A 17,350-nucleotide genomic window follows, 5' to 3' on the forward strand; every position below is an offset into this window, starting at 1 on the left:
CTTTAAAAAATACTGGCTCTACGAGCAGCTTCAATGGCGATGAGGAATTTGTGGGATTTAGTGAATTTTTTTGTGGGATTTAGGGTTTGTGGGATTTAGTGATTTTTTTTCTTCTGTGTGTCTCTCTCTCTCTGCAACTTCAATGGCGATGAGGAATTTGTACAACGAAATGAGATCAATTGATGTTTGTAGGGGAAAAAAATTCTCTCTGTAGCTTCAATCGACAGATGCAATTAAAAAAAATTCTCCCTAGGCTTTCTAGGGAAAATCGTGAATCATTGATGTTTGTAGGCTTTTTTTGTTTCTCCATTGAAAATCATAATTTTGTTTTAGTGAGAATGTAGAAAGATTAAAGCTTTAGACAGAGAGGAAACCTATTGGGTTTTTCCAAAATCATAATTTATTTTTTCAGTGGCAACCTATTGGGTTTTTTGTTTCCAGGATTTTAAGGGTAATGTATTTAGGAAAAATCATGAATCATTGATGGTTTTCTCTCTTGGAGGGGTTTTTAACTTATTTGGAGGGGTTTTTTGTGTTTTAATGGCTTTTGTTGGTAACTTGGATGTCGATGCTATGATAGAGTAATGTATCTGGATGTGGTGATTTTTTGTATTTAAAAAGATTCGGAGTTCATGGGTTTTTCTGCTGTTCCTATTGGTTATTTGGTGATTTGAATAGACCAAGTATTTCTATAGATTTGTGCTTATGTTTATGCTTTGGTTTATTATTATGTAATTGACATTGATTTGGCTTACATGTTTTTTGTTTTATTTGATTGTCTTGAAGTGAAGGGATTGAAGAAGTGTACTCAAGTTAATGGATGATAGAGACTGTATAAATTTTGGTTTATCAATTGATGATATTGACGCTAATAGACTGATTATGGTTGGCGATATGTTAGGAAATGATGAAAGTGAGGTGAGATATATATCTGTTGATGAGGAGGTAGACCCAAATGAGGAGGGAGACCCAAATGAGGAGGGCGGTGTAGAATTTGTTGATATTGATGATGGTGGTGAGAGGAATCTGGGTAAGAAACCTTTTTTGGATCAGATATTTGATAGTGAAAATGATGCATACGAGTTTTATAATATATATGGGTTGGCCACCGGTTTTGGAGTACGGAAATCATCAACTTATAAGTCGAAGATAACACGAAAAGTGATATTTAAGAGATTTGTTTGTGATAGAGCAGGGTTCAAAAGCAGTAAAGCTAAAAATGTGGTGGTTGATAGAGTTGTGAAGCCACGTCGGACTGTCAGGGAGGGTTGTAAAGCGAAAATGGATATCTCATTAATTGATGGGAAGTGGAAAGTTAAAGCTTTTGAAGATGTACATTGTCATGAGCTTACTTCTCCACTCAAAAGACAAATGCATCATTCGCATAACAAATTTATCAAGACTCAGGTAGTTAAGAATTTGATGGACGACCTGAGTACAGCTTCAATCCATCCTGCTAATATTGCGAAGGCCATTAATGTTTCATATAAAGGATCAGGTAGTTCTATAACGACAAATCAGGTGGTTTGCCATTTGAGAAAACAGAGGGTGAATAATATGGGGCAAGAAGACGTTTTGGTAGCACAGAAATTCCAAGCGAAACAATCAGAGGACCCAAACTCTTTTTTCAAAATGGAGTTGGATATTAATGGTAACTTGCGATCATTGTTTTGGGCCGATTCACGAGCTAGAGATGCATATATAACCTTTAGTGATGTCATTGTGTTTGATGTAACGTATAGGACGAACAGGTTTAGAATGCCTTTTGCACCATTTACTGGAGTAAATCACCACAGGCATAGGACCTTATTTGGATGTACGCTAATAGCAGACGAAACAGAAGAGACATTTACATGGCTATTTGAGCAGTGGTTGGACTGCATGTTCGGGAGAGCTCCTGGTTGTATCATCACAGATATGGATGAGGCGATGCAAAATGCTATCAGAACCGTCTTTCTAAATACGCGTCACAGATTTTGCTCTTGGCACATCAGTAAGCATCTACTTGAGCATGTTCCATTAATGCGAGATCCCACTAGTGAATTTTCCAAGGATTACAAGAAATGGTTTTACACGAGACAAAAGGAAGACTGTGAGGTAGCATGGGAAAATTTGATTCAGAAATATCGTATTGAGGAAAAAGGATGGTTAGCAAAAATGTGGGATGTACGGACCCACTGGGTGCCAGCATATTTCAGGGACACATTCACTGCTGGCATGACATCCAGTGCGCGCAATGAAAGCATCAATTCTTTCTTTGATGGATATGTAAATCAGAACACAAGCTTAAAAGAATTCGTAGAGCAATATGATAGGGCATTTATTGAACGCCGTAAAGCGGAGTCCCAAGAAGATTTCAAGTCTAAAACTACGAAGCCTGTACTTGTTTCAAGGAGCAAATTGGAAGAAGAAGCTAGAAAGTCTTATACGAAGGCATTGTTTGACATATTTCAGGCAGAATTTAAGGATAATATTGACTGTTATCATGAGAACGTGGAAAACAGTGGCATCGTGGCAGTATACAAAGTTGGATTAAGTGTTGATGAGAAGTGAAAATGGTGCAAAGTTGTGTACGATGAATCTGAAGGGGTAAAGGCAACATGTGAGTGGCGATGTTCGAGACGAAAGGAATTTTATGCAAACACGTACTCCGCATTATGTCCAAGAAGCAATTGATGAGCATTCCCCAACAATATATCTTAAATAGATGGACAACTGGGGTTAGATATCGTGTGGATAGTGGAGTGTTTATGAGAGAGTTGGATAATAATGACGTATCTCCACTTCACAGATGGTGCCTAATAACAAAGTTTCAAACACTTCTAGATAGGTTGAAAGATAATAACACTCTTTTCAAGAAGGTGAATGAAACCCTTGATGCTTGGTTGTTGGACTCTGAGAAGGAGATGAGAGACAAGGAAGTTGATTTGGTAAACAGTGGGAGCGAAGTAGTAACCAACTTTGTTAGCCAAGGAGTTGAGATTTCTATTCGCGACCCCCAACCTGTAAGAACCAAGGGCCGTCCAAAGGTTGCTACCCGGTTCAAATCCCCGATAGAAAAGTCCCAATCCCAACCAAAGCAGATACGAAGGTGTAAGAAATGTGGAGAAATTGGCCATTACATGACAACATGTGGACAAGAAAATAAAAAGAAACAGAAGGTTTGAATTTCTTATGTCAACCTCTTCAATTTCTTATTCTTACTAATTGTCTTTATCAATGTTGTAATTTTTTCATTTTTCTTGCTTCGAAATAGATGACTTTAAGGGATGAGCAAGAGGATGACGAACATGAAGAGTCAATGCACGCGGATATTGCTTCATGATTTTGCAGATTCGCGTAGGTATGTGGTAGCTTGTTTCGATAATAGAATAATTGTTTATTGCTTCAATAGCCTATGTATATGAAATTTTGTTGATAAGGCAATGATAATTTGCAGGGAATTTTGTTGAGAAGGCAATGATGTGGGGTGTATATCCCCTCCCAATTGCAATGGTGAAGTTCACTTCCACATCGCATCTGTTGCTTTCTTTCTCTGAAAACATTTCTACACTGATAGTTTAGTACTTAGCTTTATGCATTTCCATTTACTAGTGACCTTTTTCTCACTATTTTTCTTTCTTTTCAGGTTTTGAACTGGAAATGTGACGAAGGTTTGTATTGCCATGTGGGTAATGGGTGAGAACTTTATGTGGATGAGACCACAAAAGGACCTCTTATTTTCATCTTTGAAAGTCTTTAAGAACACAACATTGAAGTTTTACAAGTAAAATGTGGATTGTGCTTCAAGCTTTTCTTTCTGTTAAATACCCAGAGTCCTTCACTTGTAACATATTGTTTATAATCTGACAATTTGTTGGTGGGATTTGCATATGCATCATATATCATGGGATCTAGCTTGAATAGTTTTGAATATCGTGCATTGGATTCCCCTCACATGTAATTATTTCCGGCTATTGATTTATTGGTTCATAGCAAATTAGCAATGGACTTTACTGTAACTTGTGCTTGTGGATGACTGGATCTTCTGATTCTTCGGATGATTGGATTTGTGATGGTTGGATTAGTATTTATAGATGACAATAATCCTTCTTTCATTATTTAAGTGTAAGTCACACGTGAAATTTAGGCATTGCCTTATAGGCTTTTCTTCCTTGAAATAAATCAAGATTGCCCATCTGTCATGTGTAAAACTGATTATAACAATTTAGAAACTATTTTCTTTGTTCATGTTTTTCATACCCATCTCATGCTCTCTCAATTTTGAATAAGCCTTAAACTTCACTTTGATCTTATTTTCCCTTTACCTGGGATTGCATCTTCGTGTATTCAATACTTTTCATTGTTGACCCAGGAGCCAGGACGCGTTAATTTTTACTTGTTGCACTTTCCTTCTCAGTAGAGTGAAAAATACAAGGAGTCAGGAGGAATTAATTTTTACTTGTTGCACTTTCCTTCTCAGTAGAGTGAAAAATACAAGTTCTGATGGAACAAATATGTAGCCACTGTGGGCGCCCTTTAGGCCCAATTTTGCAACGGTGCATACCCCCTTTTTTTTTATCGAACACTACTAGCTCAACTTCATAATTATGCACCCAGTAGCCACTATCATGGGAGAGTTTTATATATGCCATTCAAAAGCCTCATGATGCATATGATATAAGATATTAATAAATAATTGCACATGGATAACTTCTTATAAATTAATAAAAAAAATCTCCGCTCTTATGAGCAACCCATTACCAGGAATATGATGGACCTCCTTCACATATTATGAGCCACACATGTATTGTATTGGACCCCACTGATTCCATCAATGAGATGGCTTGTATTCTAGGTCTCCGAAATGGTCCTTGTTCAAGTGATTGAAGCCAAGCTGGTAATAAGGACCACACAAGATGAATCTACACTATATAAGGGGGCGTGATATATATTTGCCCCTTTTTTTTACTCGCGGAAGCCCCCTCTACTGTATCTATGACTATTCTTTTACACTGGAGGGCAGGGCTATCCCGAGTAAAAACGGGGGTGAATATATCATTTCCCAAATGAGAAAACTTGGGTAGTCCACCAAGTCATTTAAAATCTTATTGATTTAAGTTCAAAGTACATACAAGTACCAATTTCAGGAAAAGCAAGTTAAACAGGCTAAGTTAAGCATCCTACATTCAGAAAAGGGCATCTAAACAACAGTACCCTAGATCACTTACTAACGGATAGACACAAAAAGAAACAAGATAAACAACCCTACACCTCCAACTAAACAACACTGCCCTAGATCATTAAGTAACAGAGACACAATAAGGATCAGGATAAACAACCCAACAACTGTAACTTTAATCCATTGAAGTTGGTTCTCAAAAACTTGGAAGCGTTTGCCTCCATGCACCTTCAATTCATTTGCATGCACCTTCAATCCGTCGAAGCGTTTGCCTGATTGCACCTTCAATTCATATAATAAATTTACCAATGTGCCCATGTCATTCTTCAATTCGGCTATTTCATTCTTCAATTCGGCTATGTCATTCTTCAATTCGGCTATATCATCCCTATTCGAACCAACTTCATTGTCATCCATATCTTCTTTGCACCAACGGAAATAATTGCACTTCTTTGTACTTCCTTCCTGCGTGTTGTATAAGAGTTAGGAATTTGAAACTTCACATACTAGTAAAAATTAGAATTATTCACTGCTTACTTACACAGAAGAAGGCACAAGCGTAAAACAGGCGGCCTCTATTGCCATTCTCATCCGTCTGCGTTATTTGGATAGAAGCTTTCTTCTCACATTTACAATTTCTTGTAGCAATTCTGATACCACGTCTGCTAGAACTACTATTGCGAGAGGATGCCATTAATTGAGTCTCTCTGAATCTGCATAAAACCAATGGAAATATAACATGAACTTAAATAACATCAAATACAAATAACATCAAATACAATCCCTTGCATTTGGATTTTGGGTGAGGAAGAAAGGTTTTATTTGTTGAGTAATTAATGGGCCTTCTTAACTGGCAAACCCCTATCAGGAGTGTGCTATCATCATTGTGATTATTAGTAGTCCAACACTTGATATCTAAAAACCTCAGTACTAACTTCCTGAGCAATGAGTCCTCCATGTATCTAAATTTTGAAATTCTAATAGATTTTTTTTTTAACATTTAAAAGGCTGATTCAAAAAACAAGTTTGCTCTTTTAATAAAAATTCCAAATTTTTTTTATATAATCTTGATACCTAAAGCCATAATTTCCAAACCAATTACTCCTCAACAAATCTAGAACTCCAGATCCAATACAATGCAAGAAAAGGCTCAATTCCAATCTAAATAAAAAGTTTTTTTCTTCAAACAGAAATTTCATAAAATTGTTAGCACAGTATCTAAAGCCCTAATTTCCCCATAAACTAGTCTCCAGCATCTTAAACCCCAGACTTCTAACAGCTAACAAGAAAATGATTAATGAGATTGAAACAATGTGCATTCCGCTTTCCCAAGGGAACTTCAGATGAAAAATAAAAAGAAAAAGAAAAATAATAAGTATTTACACCTTTTCATGCTTTTGTTATCAAGCATTCTACACGTGGAACTTGTAAATATGATCAGACCCATACATCCACAGCTCAAAATTTATCTTGTACCAAAAATCGATATCTAACAGGTAAAATCAAATCTATCAGGTCTATATTGCTTAAGTAACGTTGCACATTTAAGCTTATAGAAGCAAAGCAAAGTAACTCCAACACTTAATACTCTAACAGAAATGATTTTTTTTTTGTAAATCTTCAACACTACAAGCTAACAGGAATGGATACCCATAAAGAATTCATGATTTGTTATTACAAAATGAAAGGGGAAAAGAGATAAAAGCATTAAAAGAGAGAAAACCATCCATGATTCATGATTTTTCCTAAATACATTACCCTTAAAATCCTGGAAACAAAAAACCCAATAGGTTGCCACTGAAAAAATAAATTATGATTTTGGAAAAACCCACTAGGTTTCCTCTCTGTCTAAAGCTTTAATCTTTCTACATTCTCACTAAAACAAAATTATGATTTTCAATGGAGAAACAAAAAAAGCCTACAAACATCAATGATTCACGATTTTCCCTAGAAAGCCTAGGGAGAATTTTTTTTAATTGCATCTGTCGATTGAAGCTGCAGAGAGAATTTTTTTTCCCTACAAACATCAATTGATCTCGTTTCGTTGTACAAATTCCTCATCGCCATTGAAGCTGCAGAGAGAGAGAGACACAGAAGAAAAAAAATCACTAAATCCCACAAACCCTAAATCCCACAAAAAAATTCACTAAATCCCACAAATTCCTCATCGCCATTGAAGCTGCTCGTAGAGCAAGTTTTTTTTAAAGGAAAAATTATTAAAAAAGAAAAAGAAAAACCCTAATAGTTAAAACCCTAGAAACCAAAAAAGCCTACCTGAAACCTTAGAAGAGGGGGGAAAAGACAAAAAATAAAATATAGAACTTACTTGGGGAGGAGAACGACGTCTGGTTCGTTGGAGGAGAAAACACCGTGCGGAGATGGCAGATTTCACAGTCGAGAAGGAAGGGGAGGGCGGATTTTGGGCGCGTCTGCGGAGATGGCAACGTGCGGGGATGGCATCTGTCGAGAAAGAGAGAGGGAGAGAAAACGTCGAATAGAGACGGCACTGCCGTGGATGGCTACGGAGATGGCACCGTGCGGAGAGACGGCAGATTTCACCGTCGGAGATGGCTACGGATTTTGGGTGAGAAAGAGAGAGGGAGAGAGAACGTCGAATGGCTTGTTCGCTGGTTTCTAAAAATATAAGGTGTGGCCAGGATCGTTTCAAATCCACGGTTCTAATTCAATAACCCCAACTGCGCATATAAGCTATATGAGCGACCGCTCACCATCACTTTCCCCTATATATATATATATATATATATATATATATAGAGAGAGAGAGAGAGAGAGAGAGAGAGAGAACGGTTTTCACACACAAATGTAGATAAGTTATCTACGCACTAGCTTAAAATACAGTGGAGGGTAAGGCGACAACAGGGTCGGGTTTTTCAAAACCCTAGCCTAACCTAGGATCCAGTTATCTCGACCCTGACTCAGACCCTGAGTCAGGGTCCAAAAACCTCAACCCATTGCCCGCCCTAGAGGGCTTAGTGCGGCCGTGGCCCGCCCTGATTGGGCCGGGCTGGCCCTGATTGACCCTAGTGCAAATACCTGTTAACAGCATGATTTTAAATTTCGGTACCGGTTTCGGACCCCCACCGAAATCGAAATTTCGCTCGAAATCTGACGGACTAATAAAAGGAATATTTTATTCGTTATCGAAATCCCTGAAATTTCAGTCGAAAATTTGGGATAATTATAAAATAATTAAAAAATCAAAAAAATTGGTCGAAATCCCTAAAATTTCGCATGAAAATTTGAAATTTTATACAAAATAATGACACGTTTGGGGTATGTGCCATTTCGGTTTCGGTTTCCACTGAAACTCGAAATTTCGGATTTCGATAGAAATTTAAAACCATGGTTAAGAGTGCCAAAAATAAAGCAACCACATATCATATAGAACAAAATGATCAATAAACAGAGAAAGGGAACAAAATAAGACAATATGAATTCAACACAGTGACGGGCAGCAGAGACAATTAATAATAATAATCTAAAGAAACATCAATCCTAATCCAAGATAATAGAAAACACTAGCAAAAGAAACATGCACAGATGGTTCAGTTCTATAATTGAAAACTTAGGGTCAAGCCGGGCCGGGCCGGGTCGACCCGAGGTATCAACCGTGAACCCGACCCGACCCTGAGTCAGGGCCTAAAAATGAATCCTGACCCGCCCTCAGGGTTGGAAAATCCAGCCCAGACCCTGTTCGGGCTCAGGGCGGGTCAGGGCCAAACTTGCACCCCTAGTGGGGGGCATATTGTTTGGGTGATTCATTTGATATTGGCCCTCACATAGATAGAGTGTCCACAAAAAATCAGCTCCATAGGATCATCCCAACCCTACGATTTGTGGAGGTAAAATGGACGTGTATAATCCTTCACAAATCTGTCCTTTTTTGCCTCCACGGTTCGAAGGGTTAGGATGATCCTATGGAGCTGATTTTTTGTGGACACCCTATCTATGTGAGGGCCAATCAAATGAATGGTTTGGATCACCCAAACAATGTGGGCCTCCACTATATTTTAAGCTAGTGTGTAGATAAGTTATCTACACTTGTATGCAGAAACCGTTTTCTCATATATATATATATATATATATATATATATAGAGAGAGAGAGAGAGAGAGAGAGAGAGAGGAAAGTGAAGCTACACCGCCGGTGTAGCTAACTTAGCTACACCGCCGGCTTAAAATACAATGGGCCCACATTGTTTTGGTGATCCAAAGAATTCATTTGATTGGATCTCACATAGATAGGGTGTCCACCAAAAATCAGCTCCATAGGATCATCCCAACCCTACGATTTGTGGAGGCAAAAATGAACGTGTAAAAACCTTCACAAATTTGTCCATTTTTGCCTCCACAGTTTGAAGGGTTGGGATGATCCTATGGAGCTGATTTTTGGTGGACACCCTATCTATGTGAGGGCCAATCAAATGAATGGTTTGGATCACCAAAACAATGTGGGCCCATTGTATTTTAAGCCGGCGGTGTAGCTTCACTTTCCTCATATATATATATATATATATATATATATATATATATATATATATATATATATATATATATGAGAAAAGAGAAGGTACTCCCTGGAGTAGATAACTTATCTACTCCCTTCCTTAAAATAATAGTTGGGGCCACATTGTTTGGGTGATCCAAAGCATTCATTTGATGGGCTCTCACATAGATAGGGTGTGCACAAAAAATCAGCTCGATAGGATCATTCTAACCCGATGAGCTGTGGAGGCAAAAATGGACGTGTATAAACCTGCACAAATCTGTCCATTTTTTGCCTCCACGGTTCATAGGGTTAGGATGATCCTATCGAGCTGATTTTTTGGGCACACCCTATCTATGTGAGGGCCCATCAAATGAATGCTTTGGATCACCCAAACAATGTGGCCCCAACTGTTATTTTAAGGTAGGGAGTAGATAAGCTATCTACTCTGGGGAGTACCTTCTCTTTTCTCTCTCTCTCTCTCTCTCCATATATATATATATATATATATATATATATATATCTACTACTATAAGCTGGGAGGAAAAGAAGTGAGTTTTTTTATTTTTTCTTATGCCCTAAACTTCCAACGCATCTAAGTGAAAATACCTCCTGTGTCCTTAAATTCCCACGACATCTCTCTCTCCTCATGTCTTCTTCTTCTTTCTCAAGTCCCCTAAATTCCCACGCGTCTCCATCCCTCTCTCTCTCTCTCTCTCTCTCTCTCTCAGTTGGAGAGGACGACCTTTCATCTCTGAAACTCAAAACCCTTTCTTTCCCTCTTTCTGAAACCCAAAACCCCTTTGCGGGAGAAGGATTTCCACCCTTTTTTTTTCTCATGTCTTCTTCTTCTTTCTCATGTCCCCTAAATTCCCACGCGTCTCCATCCCTCTCTCTCTCTCAGTTGGAGAGGACGACCTTTCATCTCTGAAACTCAAAACCCTTTCTTTCCCTCTTTCTGAAACCCAAAACCCCTTTGCGGGAGAAGGATTTCCAGCCTTTTTTTCCGATTCTAGAAGGGTTTTGTGTCTACTGGATTGCAGGTCCGTTCCATTTCACGGAGGAGGTAAAAAAATTTAAACTAGGGTTTTTCTTTCCTTCCCTCCCTTTAAACCGAGAAGATTCTCTATCTCTTGATTTCTGATCTTTTTCTTTTCTTTTAAGATTTCTCTCCCTCCTTGTACACTATTGTACATTGTTGACAATCTCTCTCTCGCCCTATACATGTTAGTCAGATTCCTCTCTCTCTCTCTCTCTCTCTCTCTCTCTCTACCCTGGCAGTCACAGCCTATCCTGATTTTTCCACCACCCTCTCCACCACTTTCTCTGCTATTTAGGGTTTCCAACCATGGGAAATAACTTCTTTCTAAACTTTCTTTTGTTGTGGAATTTATGTTTTTTGTTTTTCAATTCCTCTGCTTTTCCTCTGCTGTTATTTTGTTGTTGCTGTAGCTTTTTGTTAATTTTAGTTTACCCTTCCCAATTAGAATCTCAATTTCTCAATTTGTTTAGAGAAGAATAATTCTGGTATTGTATTTTTCTCTACAATTAAGAGTTTCCTTATTAAAATTTCCTCATCCAATTGCATTAGTGTTGAATCAGTTATAGCATTCCATGTCATTTTTCAGGAATCAATTTCATCTTTCGGTCAGGCACAAGGTATAATAGACTTTCAAATATTTTACAAGCCGGAAGATACCTCACATTCTGTTTCGGAGTTGAGTTTTATGACCCTCTATTTATCTCCCATTCAGTTTTGGAGTTTGAGTTTTAATCCATTTGGTTCATGTATGACAGCTATATAAATAGGATACCAGCTCGGCTATTTGTTTTCTATGGAAATTGTGAATCAGAAATATCGCCTATGAATGCCTAATTGCATGTTAGGTTCTAATTTATCTCTTTGACATAACCAAGGTATAACAAACTTCTACAAATTTCTCTGTCAATCTTATAGCTGTGTCAATGTTAGTTATGCTAAATGAGATGTACATATCCATTTCTTTTAGGTGGTTTTTGTTCATATCACTAGGTCTGCTCTAAGCAGGGTTTTCTAATTTTATCTAGGTTTCATTTGGATTTATTCCGTATTCTATATTTTGTTACTGATTTCATCATTTTTTTGAGTATTAGGTTTCGCAGTGGTTTAATTTTGTATTTTAATAAATACACCTATAACATGTTTGTGGCCGGTTGAATTTTTACTTTAATTTATTGTGTTCTGGAATATGCATTTGTGTTAATTCCTATATTTCTTTTGTTCTTACTGTGCCCATCCTCTAATTATTATTTTTCGTGGCATCATTTTCTTAGCTTCGTATATGAGATCTGTTAAGAAGGCAGTTTTCTTTTTTTCTTTGAATCTCATGTAATGATCTTTTTATCCCTCAATTATAATCATATCTTTGGTTACAAAACTTAATTGCTTCCATATCCAACTCCAGGTTTATTCACTTTTCTTGGATTGGGAATCACCATATATATGACGACATGTTAGGGCCATGTCGCTGCAGACAAGACATTGTTAATGATCACTACTTTTCCTGCTTCTCTAGATGGGAAATGGTTTCTTTGGTTTATCTCTTCATCAAGGTTCAGTTTTCTAGGTTCGGTTTACTTTCAGAGTTTGCTTCTTGAATTCTTCAAAACTACAGGTCGGCATGCTCAATATTGCGTTTTTACTTTGAATTATGATTATTCCTCATTGGAAAGAAGAGATTTGGTTAATATTTAAAATAAGCATGCTCAATATTGTTTTATTACTTGGAATTATGATGATTCCTATTCATCTTTTCTATTTTCTTTGTTCTCTACCTTAAATGCAAGCACAACAAGGTTTCTATCTTATTAGGAATGAGTACTCTGGGCTTTCTAAGCAAAACTTCTAGCAGTTAATTGGAAAGTATAGGGCCAGTCCATATGGTTAATATTTAAAACAATCATGCTCAATATTGAATTTCTACTTGGAATTATGATGATTCCTCTTCATTTTTTCTATTTCGTTTATTCTCTAAATTAAATTGCAAGCACAACAAGGTTTCTATCTAATTAGCAATGAGAACTCTGGGCTTCTTAAGCAAAACTTCTAGCAGTTAATTGGAAAGTATAGGACCAGTCCACAAGAGGTGGGAGTTGTTATGGGACTGAAAAACTAAGTAAAATATGCAGGCAATTGTCACTGAATTTTCTTTTCTTTTCTTTTCTTTTTTTTTAAAAAAAAACTCAAGGGTTTTCTGGATAAAGAATCATTACCAACTGCAAAGGAATGCTTCAGGATGCTACAATGTAGGGTAGTCTACTGAAAAATGAGGTACCCTATGCAGGGCCATTGTCACTGTTTTGTGTCTTCTTCTTTTTTTTGGAATGCTTAAAGTAAACTATGACATAGTGGGTCTCACCTTTCATTAATTTAAACTGTCCATTTGTTCATGCAACAGTTCATCTCGCATGCGATTTCCTCACACTAAATACATACCCAAACCCCATATTCATTATAAAATTTATCATCCAATGTCGGTTACAATGAACCCACGTTTGCTTCTCATCATCATCATAGTGGCCTTTTCCTACACCTTAGCAATACATGCATTTTAGGAGGAATGAATGTTGTCAAGTTGGCATGGCCCTTCCATCGCTTTATTGGACCATAGATTTAATTCATGTTTAAATAGATGTTATATGTCTAAATTGGATATTCTTCAATCATCTAAGAACCAAGGAATGTCAAATATTGCTTTATTTTTCCATTTTACAATATTTTCAATTTTTAATACAAAATCTATACGGTGATCTTAACCATCCGATTTAAGAGGAATTATGGAAACATCTATAGATTGGAGGGCTAGGATCATCCTATGGAAATGATTTTTGGGGCACAACCTATTTATGTTGTGTTCCATCACATGGACGGTTTGGATCAACCTATGACGTGGTCCGTTCAGTTCTTTGTCGGCCCGTGCATCGCACGGGTTTTTTACTAGTATATATATATATATATATATATATATATATATAACATAGAATGTGGATCAGTCCCAATCACCACATGTGTCGATTAACATCCACAAGCTGCTTGTGTAGATAATATTACTTAACTCAAGAAATCTCTCTCTCTCTCTCTCTCTCTCTCTCATACACACACTTATGTAGTTGTAAATTGATTTATTGGCTTTGTATCCATAATTTCTAGGTAAACACATCGGTAGTTAACATCAATAACTATGTTAATGTAATAATATTAAAAATAATGAAAATGATTAAAGGCCTACACGTGGCACATAATTTCAAGGAGTTTTGAAGCCAGGCAACTTGCTCTGGTACAATGTGAAACTACGAGTTACTCCAAAAGCTTAAACTGTTAGAGAAGGCGTTATTTAATCTTTTATACTATAACAGTGACAGCCGCTAATGGAGAAGATTTAATATGACTTTTTACTAAAATCAAACCATTGATGTGGCCGAAATTTGGACCAGTATTTAGCTAGTCATCTACGGAAGCATTTCCGAATTGAATCTCTGCTATTTATTTTTCTTAAACAAGCTTTTCAGATGTGCTTTTAATCTAATTAAGCATGATCGAATGGACTAAGATGTAATTAAGGAAATCTAAGAGGTAATGGAAGGTTTCTAAAGCTTGGATGGAGACTAAGGTATTATAACTAATATATGCATTTGTGGCGAGATCATGAGCGTTCATTCAATGCCAATTCAAAGAACATTATTCCAATCTTGATAATGACAGGGCTTAAGAATTGCAGACACCCAGAGTGTCTGCAAATGTACTCCGATGCCAAGTGTATCTATACTGCCAAAACGTAGAGCTGTTAGAGATTTATTCAGAATTTCTTAGTTGTTCTACTTAGAGGAGAAGATAAAGATATGGAATTGATTAGAAATGGAATGTAGCCACCATCGATCGTATGTGTTGGTTGATCAGTCACAATCTATCATATGTGTTGGTTGATCACAAGCTGCCTGGATATATAATACATAGCCAAGAGCCAAAGATTATTCACGAGTGGCTACTACTCGACCTTGCGTTTTTTAACTCAAAGAACTTCTCTCTCTCTCTCTCTCTCTCTCTCTCAACCAAGGAAATTATTTTCTTTTTCTTTTCGTTATATGGCTTCAACTATGGATTTTATTTTCCTTTTCTTTCCGTGTATATGGCTTCTCTCTTGTGTGTATAGCCATTAAATTTCGAATTCTATTCATCAATAATGTTGCAGCCAGAAATTGGAGATCTCCTGAGGACTGAGGTGGCTTTGGAAGAACTGAGGTAGGAGCAAACTGTCAGACGACCTATCTGGAGTGAGTACTCCGAGAAGGCCCTCCGATGCTCAAGTCAGTGACCAGCAAAATATTAGGAAAGAAAATACTATGAATAGCAAATTTTGGAATCTGAACCCTTACCTTTGACCCTTGGAGGCTATTTATAGTTGGAGGGTTAGGAGACATTAGGTATGAGATCATCCCATTGCCCTTGGACATGTGTTAGCCTGCAATTGGGCAAGGATTTGATCTGGACCTTTCAAATTGGGCAAGATATGTTATTTAATTATCCTCCGACATATGTCATCCTGTGATTGGGTGGTCATTTTGGTTAAAATTACTTAATTATCCTCCGACATGTGTAATCTTGTGATTGGGTGGTCATTATGGTCCAAATCAAATACCATGCTAAATGGCTTTAATAATCATGAATAAATAAAGGGCGATGATATTGTCACCCCCCCTAAATTACGCATTCGCTCCCCTTTTGGCTTGATTTGACGTCAAAAAGCATTAATAAGGGGGGCGAATGCGTACGCAGGGGGGGTGACAATATCATCGCCCTAAATAAAATATGAGAATATTTGCATCCTTATAATATCTTCTCACGTGGATGTGCATGTACGTCAGTGCCACAGCCCTAAGGAAAATCCGTGCATGAAAATTCCAAAAGAGGAATTTAGGTTGTTCACGAGAGAAAGAGAGAAAGAGAGAAAAAGCTAAAGCTGGCCATGAAAGACAAGAAAGAGAAGAAGATGATGATATATGAGTGGATACAAGGCAGCCTCAACAGCTTCCATTCATTTACGTTTATGTTTCTCTTTGTCTGGTTATTGTGGGACCCACCCCAATGCTAAGAGAGGCATGTGAATGCACAGGTGCACATGGATTAGGTCAGGCTTTTTGGAATACAATTCCCTACCTTTCCTTGAAATTACCTAACTGTTGTTCTCTCTTCCAAAGAAGCTTGTTTTTTCAAATGACCCAAATGCCCTTTATAATAAAACGTGCCATTATTAATAAAAGGGAGTGCACATATCAATTCTTTGATAATATTAGGGTACTGATATTCGCACTACCATGTTTTGATAACCCGGCGAACTCACTATGTTTTTTATTATTTAACTAGCTATGTCAAAGGCTGCTACAATTCTCACAAGCTCTCAGTATCAATTAAAAAAGAAAAGACATGGTGAATTTGCCCCATTATCAAAACATGGTGGTGAGAAGATGGGTGAATATATCTTTCACTACTAATATTAGGGAAATGATAGATGCGCCCCTTTTCATAACATGGGACACCCAACTGCAGTGTTAAGTAGCAATCAAATCCGTTGAATCCTTTTGACGTGAAGTACATCAGCCCCTTTGCAGTCATTGATACACTATTGCTGGGTGCCCCAAGTGACGAAAAGGGGCGCATTTATCATTTCCCTAAAGGCCCGTTTGGATACCTCATGCATTTGTATTTTGATTTGGATTTGAGTTTTGGATACAAAACACATCAATCATCTTCATGATCATGTTTTAAGAGAGAGAGAGAAAGAGAGAGAGGGAGGGAGGGAGGGATGTCTCGCTGTTGCCGGAGCAACGTCGAAGAGCAGCGATGGTGAAGAAAGTTGCCACAAATATTGATTTCCAAATAATGTCTCGTAGAACAGATTTGAAAATCGGAATTTTTTACACTGTTGTAGCTGATTTGGAAATCTAAGGATCTGATCCAGTTCAAAATATCAACTAAATCCAAATTTAAATCTTGTTGGTATCCAAACGTGGCCTAATGTTATTATTAATTGTTGGAAAATTTGTCCAAGTTCCCGTGTTTTAATAGTGTTACTCTTTGGTTTATTAAATGAAAAACAATATGGAGACGCACCTACGACAATATTGTTAAAAAGTTTTCAATGAGGAAAGACAAGGTGAATTTGCTCCGTTATCAAAACATGGTAGTGAGAAGATGGGGTTAATATATCTTTTCACTAATAAAAATTTTATTAATTATTGGGAAATTTGTCCAAGCTCCCGTATTTTAATAGTGTTACTCTTTAGTTTATTAAATGAAAAACAATATGAAGACACACCTATGTCAATATTGTTAAAAGTTTTCAATAAATTAAAGAGTGCAATTATCAAAACAAGTCACTGAGGATTCCATTTCCCTGATTATTATTACTTATCATTTAATTTCTCAATGACCCACCATGTGAAAAATTGTGCACCATTTTAATAATTTAAGGGGTACAAGGGTCATTTGGGAAAGGAACAAGAAATCTCTGAGCCTATATATCCAAGAAAGGTTATTTGTGTCAACAGCACAAGGCAAATGCACTTTTTGTGGCTGTTTGATTTTTGTCGGGGATTTTTTTTTCCTGATAGCCTTAGTAGTAAAAGAGCAAAAGTGAAATACCTAAAC

At 37.1% G+C, this 17,350-nt stretch overlaps 1 protein-coding gene across 1 annotated transcript; it reads left to right on the forward strand.

The window, feature by feature from the left end:
* Positions 1-816: 816 nt before the first annotated feature.
* LOC143852398 (protein FAR1-RELATED SEQUENCE 5-like) lies at positions 817-2,553 on the forward strand. The gene has a single exon (XM_077361780.1). It carries the CDS (start codon positions 817-819, stop codon positions 2,551-2,553), a length of 1,737 nt encoding a protein of 578 aa, XP_077217895.1.
* Positions 2,554-17,350: the final 14,797 nt, after the last annotated feature.

Source organism: Tasmannia lanceolata, unplaced genomic scaffold, assembly GCF_043159265.1.
Source record: "Tasmannia lanceolata isolate RefF3 unplaced genomic scaffold, GAP_Taslan_0.1 ptg000019l, whole genome shotgun sequence".
NCBI classification, from domain to species: Eukaryota; Viridiplantae; Streptophyta; class Magnoliopsida; order Canellales; family Winteraceae; genus Tasmannia; species Tasmannia lanceolata.

What these genes read in the sequence shown, in the direction of transcription:
- LOC143852398 (XM_077361780.1), top strand. Translation starts at nt 817, where the DNA reads ATGGATGATAGAGACTGTATAAATTTTGGTTTATCAATTGATGATATT.